Source organism: Panthera pardus, unplaced genomic scaffold, assembly GCF_024362965.1.
Source record: "Panthera pardus isolate Hobbes unplaced genomic scaffold, ASM2436296v1 HiC_scaffold_16, whole genome shotgun sequence".
Lineage (NCBI taxonomy): Eukaryota > Metazoa > Chordata > Mammalia > Carnivora > Felidae > Panthera > Panthera pardus.
This window is the reverse complement of record NW_026526721.1, coordinates 48,059,520-48,073,061: the sequence shown is the minus strand read 5'-3', so window position 1 is coordinate 48,073,061 and position 13,542 is coordinate 48,059,520. Positions and strand designations below refer to the sequence as shown.

The 13,542-nt window shown below is 36.3% G+C and overlaps 1 protein-coding gene across 4 annotated transcripts in view; it reads right to left on the bottom strand.

Annotated features, from left to right (window-relative positions):
* TFG (trafficking from ER to golgi regulator) overlaps positions 1–13,542 on the bottom strand; it is a 32,843-nt gene that overhangs the window by 3,957 nt on the left and 15,344 nt on the right. For 2 of the 4 annotated variants that reach the window (XM_019448218.2, XM_019448221.2), the window contains exons 5-7: positions 9,924–10,091; positions 5,648–5,788; positions 190–288 (exon numbers count right to left, since the gene is read on the bottom strand). In XM_019448218.2, coding sequence (XP_019303763.1) covers positions 190–288; positions 5,648–5,788; positions 9,924–10,091 — 408 coding nt within the window. The remainder of the gene's footprint in view (positions 1–189; positions 289–5,647; positions 5,789–9,923; positions 10,092–13,542) is intronic. The other 2 variants (XM_019448222.2, XM_019448223.2) reach the window with 1 other exon arrangement.

Sequence of the window (13,542 nt, the reverse complement as noted above, 5' to 3'; positions counted from 1 at the left end):
ATGTTGATTTACAATATTTATGCAAAATATTTACAAATAAATGCTATTTCCTCCAACAAACAAATACTTAAAACCTACTCCGACAATGTAAGTATTACAAATCAAGGAATTAAGAAGAAAGGACTGAAGTTCGATGGGTATAGAAACAGCTCAACACCAACGAGTCGCTCCCTGGGGACACGTGCTCACCTGAATACTGAATACCGTACTGCTGTGGCGGCTGAGGCGGCCCCTGTGGCTGCTGAGCACCGTAGCCGGCCTGTTGCGGGTACTGCTGGTACAGCTGACCTAAAAATGACAAGACAAGGAAAAGAGGCAGGTTTAATTTGATAAAGAGAAATATTTTTAAGGCTCATTTAATTCTCTCCCCATCCAAACACATAAATACACTTAGTAACAAGACACAAGAATGTGTTTCCCCTTTAAATGCTATGCAGAGAAGGATGAACCGAACAAATGGAGCTGATCCGCTGTGGATTAACTGCAGAGAACTCTAATGGGCAGCAAATAACACTAGTGTGGTTACTTCATAAATTCCAGAAAAACAAATGCTTTCAAACCCAAGTACCAACAGATACGTACTACTGATGTTTAGTAAAAATCAACCAAGTCAAAAAGCAAAAAATAAAAATCTGAGAAAAGGAACAAATACAACTGACAGCTCCTAAATCTCTCCCAAAACAGTGTATTTGTCATCTAAAGGTTTGAACCTTTGTTACCACATGAATGGACTCTCTGGTAACAAGGAACTATGCGACATCTTTCATTACAGACCTCAGAGATTCCTATGGCATTTGGCAACAATTTGCTTTTCCATCATCCGAATATCCTAGCCCATCATGTTTCGGAATCTGATAAAGCCTACATGGTTCCTCACTGCACATTTTTGAAAATGGCTTGACACTGGGGATGTAAACTGGGAAATGAGAGTGCTATTTGCGATCAGGAGAGCACAGTTCCTATGGAAAAATCTTTTGGGTACTGTTACTACCTGTAATTTCCAAACAAGCAAGGATTTATTGGTGCACATCTTTCTCATCTCTACTACTTTACTGTTGTTCTAACAGTGGATTTAGCTAGATCTAATGCCTAGAGTAGCAAAAAAACTTGCATTTACTATCTAATATTTAGTCTTTAATTATATGTTTGCTCATTCAAAAAAAAAAAGTCACATTATCTTAGTGCCACCAAACTGAGGTGCACTAGGCAGCTAACACCCACAGGCTGAACTCAAGGAATAGAGCCCACTCCACTGGGCTCCCTGCTCAGCCCTATGTACCACAGCACTGAGATATGCCTGTACTTATTAGAGCCAGTTTATTTTCTAGCAAGCAGTTGTTTGCTTTTTACGACAGAAATAAAATCTGCTTAGCTATTTTTAAACTATTAATCCTCTTCCCAAATACACTAACAAAAAGTTGACAAAAAGTTTCCTAAATGCTTTCTTCATGGTTTAAGACTTACAGCACAAAGTGTAGCACAAGAGTGAACTACCTTGGAAGACACCACATTAATCCTAGATTGTATTTCATAACTAAATTTCAGAACAGCAAGAGAACAGGATGAAGCGCAGAGTAATTGTGAAACTTCTCGTACTGCACTGTGTTGCACAAAGTGGCAGCCAGCCTCCGGGATAACCCCCTGCACGGCTTTAGCATATGCACAAGACTCCTGCTGTCCTTTACATCTTTATAAACAAGAAAGATTAACCTCATGATACAAAAGAGCAATAAGCAATAAACACAGGAGTATTCACTCTCTTGTGTAGTCCCCTCCCACACTCAATAAGGCTGACCTATATACCAATAGAATATTGCAGAAATCACAATGACACTTCTGAGGACAGGTCATAAAAGACAGCCACCTTCTACCTTTCTCTCTCAGTCTTTCACTGACTCTCTGGTGGAAGCTCCCAAGGCGTGAGGTCACCCAGCAGGCTGTGAGAGGTTTATGTGAGGAACTAAAGCCTCCAGACAACAACTGTGTGAAAGAGTCATCTTAGAAGTAGATACTCTAGCTCAGATTAAGCTTCTGATGACTGCAACCTCATGAGAGACTGTGACACAAAACCACCTAGCTAAGCCGCTTGCTCCCAGATCCCTGACTCTTTGGAACACTATGAGATAATAAATGTTTGTAGCTTTAAGCATCTATGCTTTGGAATAAATTGTTACACAGCAATAGATAATGAAAATACATAGTTTTTAACTTTGGAAACATGCAGGGGTGACAGCTATTGAAAAGAAAAAGAAGGCATGTAATCAAATAAAAAATGTGAATCTAGCCACCACTGTAATAAGATAATTATGAAACAAAAGAAATTCAAATATAGACTAGTATGTAACATTAAGAATCAGTTTTGTTAGGTGTAATAGCATAGAAGTTATGGTAAAAGAAAAACTACCAGTATAGACATGCATACTGAAATAGCTGAGTGAAATAACATGAAGTATTTGATTTAAAATACTTCAGGGAGGGGTGCCTACGTGGTGCAGTCGGTTAAGCCTACAACTCTTGGTTTCAGCTCAGGTTGTTATCTCATGGTAAGGTTCGTGGATTCGAGCCCTGCATTAGGCTTGGCGCTGACAATACAGAGCCAGCTTGGAATTCTCTCCCTCCCCTCCTCTCCCTGCTTCCCTCTGCTCTCTCTCTCAAAATAAACTTTAAAAAATAAAGTACTCCAGCAAATTAAAAAAAAAAAAAAAAAAAAAAAAAAAAAAAAGAGGGGGACCAAGGAGGGTACATGAAAATAGAATGCCAAAACACTGGTAAGTGTTGAAGCTGCATAATGGACTCATGGAGAGTTGATTATTCTAGTTCTACTTTTGTGTATGTTTCTATTCAAGTTATCATTCTATTATCAGAAGATTTTACATATTTTAATTCTAGCCTTTTCATCTTTTTGGCTAGTTTGTCAAACAGCAAAACCTCCTGGTCTCCCTGATGATTTTTTAATGCTCTTCTCTGTGTCCTCACCACTTCAAAGTTTTTGGCCAACTACTCAACTGCACATAGTTTTCCAATAACAGAGGTGCCTACTTTGTCTGAAAAAGGATAATACTCTCCATTTTGTTTCTTTTCATGATGCTCAACAATATGTTTTTAATCAAACATATTAAGACCAAAATCCAGGGTGGCTGGGTGGCTCAGTCGGTTAAGCGTCCGACTTCAGCTCAGGTCATGATCTCACAGTTCGCAGGTTCGAGCCCCACGTCAGGCTCTGTGCTGATAGCTCAGAGCCTGCAGCCTGCTTCGGATTCTGTGTCTCCCTCTCTCTCTGCCCCTCCCCTGTTCACGCTCTGTCTTTGTCTCAAGAATAAATAAACATTAAAAAAAAAAAAAAAGACCAAAATCCTTGGGGGGAAAGTTATAATTCCAAGGTCCCTTTTATGGACTTTAAATAACAACTCAGATTTAGTTTAGATTATTTCATATTGTCTTATAAGAGATTCCTATGTTAACCTATTATTAGTAATGGATTTTTATTGATTTTTTCTTCAAATTATAACCAGCGGCTGATATAACTGGTGATGTCAGAGACTCATTATACATCACAGGTCAAAAAGTACTCATTAAAATGGACCATACTTCATCCTATAAATAACTGATATATTAAGCCAGGGCTGTGCTATCCAATACAATTGCCACATGGCTACTAAGCACCTGAAATGCCGCTAGTCTTAACTACGATATACTGTATGTTTTGGAAGTGTTTCGAACTGGTGCCACACCCCAGATTTCCAATACACAGTACAAAAAAATAAAAGTAAAACATTAGTAACTTTTTAATAATTACATGTTGATATATCAGATACTAGGTTATGTAAAATGTATAACTAACATTAATTTTACCTTTTTAAAAACCTTTTTAAGTGTGACAAAAAATTACATGTGGTTTCCACTGTTCTTTTTCTTGGACAGCACTGATCTAGAAACTCACCTCCAGAACGCTACTGATTGATGTCACGTGTTAATAACTGTACAATTTTTATAGTGTATGTTTTAACGTAAACTAATAAAATAGAAAATAAAGAAGTTTTAGCAAGGTACACAGTTAATGCCATGCTAAATGAATTCATTGCATATTGAACACTGTTATCCTGATGCCTCTGGAAAAAGGAACTTGGTTGCTATGGGTCAGAGGTGGGAGAGAGAATTTGTGAATTGTATTTTTAAATTTTTACCTACTTGAAAATAATTTTTCAATTAAAATAAACCCAACAAAATAATTTGAGACATTAACAGAGCCTTAAATCTCATTCCTTTATAAGTGAACAGCAAACATTATTTGGTACAATTATCCCTCCAACTGCCATTCTACAACAGTATACACTGCTTAAGATGCAATTTTTTAAAAACAGAGATGAAAGCTGACCTGAACTGAAGAACGTATTAGGAGTAAAATCCTTAGGAAAAATAGTTACAATCCCAAGGCCCTTTTTATGGAATTTAAGTAACATAAGGAGCCATTAAACTCCCTTCATACCCAAACTCTGCTTTCGCTGTTGCAGTCCACATCTGCTTCTAGTTTGTTCCAGTTTGGGGCAGCTGCACCTTTGTACAAAGACTATTACTAGGGATGGTTGAGAAAAAGCTGAAGCAGTAAGAAATTCTTCCCAAACTATTCACTCATCAGCAAAATGCAACCTGCTAGACCCTATGACTAGCATTCATCCAACAGGACAACTCTAAAAATGTAGCCACAGGATGATTAGGACTCTATTACCTAAGTGCTCAATTCATTTTAGGCGATAGATTTTTTTTTTTTTATATGATTAATAAACTCAGTCACTTGCTTCTGTTGCTGAAAATACATACCACCACTTGACCCTTTTATACACAAATAGAGCACCACCTGGTGTTTGTTTTCAAGTGGAATGTGCAGTTTTTAAACTTCAGTGCCTGCTGTCCTGAGCTTGTGGCCCCTCAGTCCCCTTCAACCATGGTAATGACCCCTTTATCTGTTTAAATACTGAGCTTTCAAGTTCTATTTCATTTGGGACTAGAGACAGTCTTTTAATACCACTAATTTTGTCCAGTTTTCATAATTTACCATGAGAGAATATTAAACCCAGAGAGATTAAACTGCTCATCCAAGGACACATCATTTAGAGAAGACAAGTTTGATTTAAAATACATTGTTTTTCCACAAAAGACATATTACATATTGCTAACTGCACAAAAATTTAAGGGCTATTTATCTTTCAAAAAATTACACTTAACTACAGTTATGCTTTACTTCTATTTTAAAAATAGCTCCAATTACAAAAATAATACATTGATGCAAGAAGGGAAAGGAAGCACCTAAGTATTATTATGCAATATGAAATGTCACCTCAATGGGTCATCTATGACATTACCACTGACTGGTGACTGGTATGAATCCTTCCTGATTTTTTGCCATGTATCTATATTCATACAAGCACTTTTTAAGGTATTCTTCTTTTCAATAATCAGAAGCATATCTGACATATTGTTCTATTTGGGTTTTAACCCCAAAACATACTGTTATCAGTAAATCAAAAGTTTTTACAACTGTATTTATAGCATGAATGGTTATGTAATCTCTTTATCATCACCGACAATGCTGCAATAAACATCTCTACACATTTACCTCCCCAAATATGTGCTCTTATTTCTATTTTACCTTCACTCTGACCTGCTTGTGTCTGAGCTCCTGTATATGGTGGCTGCTGTGGCTGAACTCCTGGTGGGTGAGCTGCAGAGGAGGAGGAAGCAATGCTGTCAGGTGTTCCTGAACGGTCTTCTGCAGGAGCACTGGGTGGCCCTAAATGGTCATGAAAAGTCAGTTTAGTTTCTCATATGAGAATTCTCCCCAGCAAGCTGAACAAATAAGTTTGGTTAAAAGAGAACAAAAATGAAAGTACTACAGAGTAAGCACAACCACAAATACAGCCTTTTACACTGAATGTATATACTTCATTTTTTCCTCTGCTTCACTCTCTTAAGAATACACAGCAACAAGGGCGCCTGGGTGGCTCCGTCAGTTATGCATCCAACTTTGGCTCAGGTCATGATTTCGCAGTCCGTGAGTTCGAGCCCCACATCGGGCTCCAAGCTGACAGCTAGGAGCTTGGAGCCTGCTTCAGATGCTGTGTCTCCCTCTCTCCCTGCCCTTCCCCTGCTCACACTCTGTCTCTCTCAAAAATAAATAAACATTAAAAAATTTAAAAAAAAAGACATAGCAATGACTGGAAATCCTTCCCTATGATGTGCAGTGTTATATTCCTAAGTCCTAACTTCCCCCCTGCAAAAATCAGAAGCCCTCTCTGCCATACCAATACCCTCCACCTCATGCTACCTAATTTATTTTGTGGATCAACCAAATGTATCACATAATTCTTCAACGGGTCCCCATTGCCCATAAATCAAGTTCAACCCTCTAGTTTGGTATTCCAGGGTCCAAACATTGTTTCTCACAATTCCTCCTCTCACGTGCCCACTTCAGCTAAAACTAACCTTTTCCCGAGCCCACAATATATCTAATATTTTTTTCTGCCTCCATTTCATTTATCACTGTTGCTCCAGTCCCAATTTCATGTATCTACATATAATGGTCTTTAAACCCCGGTTACTACTCTATACTTCCAGTAAGACCTCTTCACTCATAAATACTTTTATCCACTTTTAAACTTCTACGGAGTATACTTTTATGATGACCCTTACCAACTTCTACTTTGCATTTCTGAACAGGTCCCATATTCCTCTTAGACTACAAGCTCTTTTCGCCCGAGTCCTTTCTTTTTTTTTTTTTTTTAATTTTTTTTAATGTTTATTTATTTTTGAGACAGAGAGAGACAGAGCATGAGCAGGGGAGGGTCAGAGAGAGAGGGAAACACAGAATCTGAAACGGGCTCCAGGCTCTGAGCTGTCAGCACAGAGCCCGACGCGGGGCTCGAACTCACGGACCGTGAGATCATGACCTGAGCTGAAGTTGGCCGCTTAACCGACTGAGCCACCCAGGCGCCCCAGGCCAGAGTCCTTTCTGATTCTTTTTGTCTGCCTCACAAAGACTACCTCTCAAATTTTTGGAGCCACTCAAATTCTTCTAAAATAATGAACAAAGAAGTAAATGGACAAAATTCACTAGAGTTCCAGTACTGTGACAGTCAAAAAAGACACTGTGAAGACAACTGTAGATATATTTATTCCTTTAAGTTCTTTCTGTTCAGCAATATACAAGAGTCGTTAAAAGCACAGGTTTTGGAGCCAGACTGCCTAGGTTCAAATGCCAGTGCTGCCACTTAGTAAGCTTTATAACTTTGGGCATGTCACCTCATCTCTTTCTGTGCCTCAGTTTCCTCATCTGTATGAAAGAAATACTAATTTCTACTTCACTTAGGTTACTACAAGGATTAGGAGTTAACAGGAGCTTATAGCAAATATTTGTAAAAATGATTATATGGCGGGGCGCCTGGGTGGCTCAGTCAGTTGAGCGTCTGACTCTGGCTCAGGTCATGATCTCACAGTTCGTGAGTTCGAGCCCCACATCAGGCTCTGTGCTGACAGCTCAGAGCCTGGAGCCTGCTTCAGGTTCTGTGTCTCCCTCTCTCTCTGGCCCTCCCCCGCTCATGCTCTGTCTCTGTCTCTCAAAAATGAATAAACATTAAAAAAAAAAAATTAAAAAAAAAATGATTATATGGCAAGAGCTTATGAAAGTGATAACCATTTAGAAAGTTCCACACAGGGACTTGCTATTACAATCTAATTTCCCTGAGGGCAAACCTCTATCCTGTGCACTGATATATCCCAGAACTTAGCTCTGTAGTTGGCAATTGGTAGTCCAGGTATTGATGAGAACCTAAACTAGGTTTAGGATAACAAAGTGGCAATGCAGGAGAAACTAATGATTACCAGAGTAAAATGGACAATCTGCTCATTTTATTGATATTTACATACATGTAAATACATACACATACACTCTCTCCTACAAAAAACACTCTATTATCTAAAAAAAAAGTGTATTATTTTGACTCCTCTTTTCTCTCTTGTATGTAACCTATTAGTTAATGCTACCCATCTTATCTCTATAATATTTTATCCCTCCTTCCATGTTCACATTCACTATTGCAGTCAAGCTTTTCACAATAGCAGACCCAAATAACTACAACATACCCCCCCTGGTATTTTCTATGTGCACAGCTTTTCTTACTTTAACACACAAAGGTATCAGAAAAATGGCCTTCAAATAATGTGAATCATATTAATCATGTTATTCTAGGGTGTGGCATATACTCTAATCAAAATGTTAAGCCTGACTTCCTATTTACTCCTCCATTTGCCATTTCTTCAAGTCGTAAATAGTAAGAAACCATAACAGTAACGCAAATTTCAGTTGCTTTAAAAAGTGATTTTCAGATATATCTCTTGTGCAATGTCTTCTTTTGCCAAGAACATGCATCATATACAAGTATTTGTCTCTCCAGAATTTCACACAATTCTCTTTAGTGAATAATCCCATAAAAGTCTCAAAGAAAAAAAAATACACTGAATGCTACATTTCCAGTTACTGATAATGGCAATGAAAATGGTCAGGTGAATACTCCCAGAGTTAAAAACTAAAAACCTGTAAAATAGCAGAAAGCAACTATCTGAAATCACTAGGAGTCAATCAAATGTCAGCAGAAACCAGAAAAGTTTACCCCCCAGTGAATTACAGTGGATGAGAATGACAGGCCCTGACCTCTGCAGCCTCAACAGCAGAAAGCCATAGTATGAACTTGATGGCTGGCCAACTACCTGGAAATTTGAGGGAAAATATCCCTGCAGTAAAAAAGCCACTGAAGAAGTGAGACCTAAAAAGTCAGTATAAGCTCTGCCCCCAAATCTCAGCTAGCCATGGAGTTACGAGGAAGAGACATAAGAGGGCTCAGAAGAAAAAAAAGCAGCACCAAGAGTTGAAAGGACTGAACAGAGATATTAGCTGCTATATTTCATGGGAAAAAAGAATGAGTAGTTTGAATACATACAAGTTTACTCCTTGCCAGAGTAGCAGTAACAAAAAAAAAATCTCAAGTCACTACAATGTATTAATCATAATGTACAGTTTTCAATAAAAAAATCAACAGATATGCAAAGAAACAGGAAAATGTGGCCCATACTCAGGGAAAAAAGACAGGCTAAAGAAACTGGACTCCAAATAGGACCAGATGTTGAATGAAGCAGACAAACATTAAGCAGCTATTATAAATATTTTCAAAGAATTAAAAATGCATCAATAAGTTAAAGGGAAATACAGTCTTAATGAAATGCAAAGGTAAGGAATCCCAAAAGAAAAAAATAAACTATAAAAAGAATCAAATGAAAATTCTAAGGCTGTATGTGTAATTGGAATCTGAAGAGGGAAGACAGCAGAAAAAATATTGAAGAAATGACAGTCAAAAAATAAAGAAATCACAGTATAGGTGCTTTTTTAAAAAAGGTTAAAACCATCCATTATGAGCTCTTTCTACACAAGGCAAGTAAACCAAAAATCTATATTTAAATTTCAATTTCTCTAATTAAATATCCAAAGAGAGAAGATGGCATCAAATATAATTTAAATCCTACAACAAAACTGAAATAAGATTATAAAATGGTTCAGATTTTTTAAAAAAATATAAACTTTCTGAATTCCACTTTTGATAAAATTCACCTAAACCAAACAATGATTATTCTTTCAAGGGTAGGATTCTACTGACTGGGAAAGTGCATAAGAAAGCTTTCCTGAGTGCTGGAAATCATCTATGTCTTGAACTTCAAAATTGATGTTTTCTGTAGATGTAGACAAAAGTAAAAATTTATTCAACTGAACCTTTAAGTCAACCTTTATGCACATCACTGTATCTGTTATCCTTCTATTACAGAAGGAAAGAAAGAGAAGAAGGGAGGGAATGAAGGATGTGAGGGAGGAACTAACTTACCTGAAACCTGATCATCTGTTAAGCCAAACGCTGACATGACATTTTTATTGATTTCATCTTGGTTTTTTAAAGGATCAAAAGCTGACATACTCGCTGCCATAACCTGAGTAGATTGTTTTCCAGAAGAATCAGAAGCAGCAGGCTTTTCATCCCTACCATCCACAGTATCTGTGAGAGGAATAAACAAAAACTTGTTTCAATTTTATCTATATTCAGTAAGGCTTAAAAAATACAGAAGAATACATATAGTCTGAAATGTTAAGAGTAAGTATCTCTGAATATAGGACCATAGATAATTTTACTTTCCTTTTTATACCTTTATTTTAAAATCAGAAGAAAGGATCAAAAATTTTAAAAAAACAGCTTTTTCCAAAAAATCTTATCTACCTCTTTCCCTAAGAATTACTAGATGAGAAAAAAAATTATGAGCTCCTTAATAGAGAAAAATATTTTGCCCCCTTTTTTTGGAGCCCCATGACCCATATATACATATGTATATATACACACACGTATACATATGTGTGTGTGTGTGTGTGTGTGTGTGTGTGTGTGTATATATATACGTACATATATATATACGTACATATATATATATGTATATACATGTATATACACATGTATATACATATATGTATATATGTATATACATGTGTATATACATATATGTATATATGTATATACATGTGTATATACATGTATATATATGTACGTATATATATATATATATGTATATACATATATATATGTATCTCCCATCGGATACATACTGGGTACTAATGCATCATTCTGTGAAAGGATAAAGCAGCTTCATTGAAGTTATGATATCAACTTTTATGTTTTATTTCTACTTGTCTATTTGTTCATTATTAATTGCATGGAAATCTCAAGCCAACCAATATATTAAACACATCCTTTTAATTTGCTATGTCTCCCTTAAAATACTTCATAGCAAAACATCATTTTGATTTGCTCAAAGTAACAGGTGGAAATGTATGGGAGGAGAGATGGCATGGTACTGATGAGTTGGTGACTGTTGAGGTTGGAGGTGGTTCATGAGATTCATTAAAGTATTTCTACTTTTGTCTGTTTTTCCATACTTTAATAGAAAAATAAAATTTTAAACATGAGCATAGTAAGTTTAAGTATCTTCTAAGTATTCTAAGGTATTCAATAGGCATTGGTACCACTACCGCGTGAAAGAAAAGGGGTTCAAGAACAACCCACATCTTATAAATAGGTACCTGAGCTGCTGACAGCTCAGAGCCTGGAGCCTGCTTCAGATTCTGTGTCTCCCTCTCTGCCCTCCCCAACTCGCTCACGCTCGCTCTCTCTCTCAAAAATAAACATTAAAAATTTTTTTTAAAAAACTAAGGAAACAAAAAGAATATTGCTAACCATTTATTCAATTATCAATTTTTTTTGTCACCAAACAAGTAACTGAGTATCAGTTATTAGACCATTTCTGTGATTAAGACTCCTTTAAAATAAGTCTACAGTTATCCACCTTCCTCACCCATTTTCCTCCTCTAATTCCAAGGCTACACCCCAAGAGGACATCAGACCAAGCTTATAAATTATCCATTCTCACACTACTACAGAGTCCACTACCTGTTCAACTTTCCACTTCCTGCAAACTAAGTCCATTAGGAAACACAATACTGTATGTCCACTAGCCTACTAGTTGCTTTGCCAGGTGCTACAGCTAAGGCAACAGGTCAATCCAGTATCCAGGGTAGCCTACACATCACGTTCCTCACAGAGGAAAGAAAGTGTCCAAGAACCACTGTGGAGGTAGACCACTGAAGAACATAGATAGCCACATGTTTCTGGGTGAGGGTAAGCCACACTGTTCTAAAGACTACTGACAGCTGACTGGCAGCACTGTTTGTGGACTAGACTTTCAGTTTCTGATGTAGGGGTTTTTTTGGCTTATTTATGCTATTTCCTTGAAAAGACTATTAAGTCAGGATATGTTCTGAGAGCTTAGAAGGCAATAAGTGGTCAAGAGGTAAGTGATCTTATTATTAAGTACAGGAGAGGAAACAATAAATTACAAAAATAAATTTTTACGATAAAATAATTATAATAAACAATTACAGTAAGATAAAATTTTAAACATGAGCATGGTAAGTTTAAGTATCTTCTAAGTATACCAACGTATTCAACAGGCACTGGTACCACTACAACCATCCGTAAAAAATAAAGCACAGGATGTATTATTAAACTCATTAGATAACTCAGATAGGACACCATGACAAGATGGGAGGCCACACAAAGGAACAATATGTGATACAATTTCTAAGATTCAGAGAACCAGTTTCAACATCTTTTCCATGAACACAGGTATGAAGTTAATAATAAACATATGAATATATGAAAATAAAGAATAAAGAGTAGTAAATTTAGTGGCAAGAAACATGTGAGAACTGAAAGGTTGTTTCACCAAATCTAAAAGCTTATAATTCTATTCTATCCCCTAGAGGAGAACATAGGCTACTATAGGTAATTTCTTCACAGTACTGGCTATACTTGTTGAATTTTGATCTAAGTTTCATAATATTCTACAGATGCTTAAATCCCCTAAAATTATATGCAAATGTTTTTGTGTCAGCATCTATGAATTCTTCTGAGAAAATCGTCAAAAGTTTTCTTCAGATTCTTGACCTAAAAATGGAGCTCATGTTTGGGGAGATAGGGTTCAGAAAAGACCATTTGCATTGACTTGAAATATAGTAAGATTCACCACATAAAGGCCAGGAAGATCTTACTATATTTCAGCACAACTCCCATATGTTCTGAAATACAGAGAGAGAACTAGAAATTATACTAATCACCAGATATTTATTGAGAATCTACCACTAATACAATTCCATACAGCGAAAGAGAGGAAGAGAAATTATACAAAAAGACAGCTTTATTTACACTATAACTACTGAATTAAAAGAAAGCAAAACTCCAAAATCTAAATGGAACAGAAAAATACAATCTCTTAGAATCTAATGGCTGCAAAGGATTATACAATGCCACTTTCACACAAAAACATCTTTTATTAAGGCCCTTATACACAGTCATCCAGACTCTATAACAAATTACTCTATCATAATATAGACGGTTTTAAGCATGTAATTTGTATGCAAACACAAAAATCATAAAAAAACAAAACAAAACGTAAGTTTGCTTTTTAAGTTCAACATCTAAGAATATTAAAAGCTGAGGAAAGCAGTTTTTTAAAATCTACTTTCAAGCCATAATACATAAATTTCAGTCTACATTTTTAAATATATTTGGCCCCAAAATGTATGTCAGTTCCAAATCTGTCAATAAATACTACTTCATCTTAATATAAACAGTACATGTCATCTGTAAAATGGAAAAAATAAGTTTTTCTTTGCATGTTTACTAAAAATTGTGTTTAAGATAAACTTTACACCTCTTGAATGTAGTAATCTTATTTTTTATTTGAAACTACTTCATATACCACGTAAAACTCATGAAATGACTGCAATTCCTCGGGTGCGTTGTTACAATGAAAAGGGTTCAAAAGAGTCAAAGGGATCTGAAAACTGACCTATTCATACACCCAGGGGTTTAAGACTAGTTGCAAAGAATCAACCAGAGA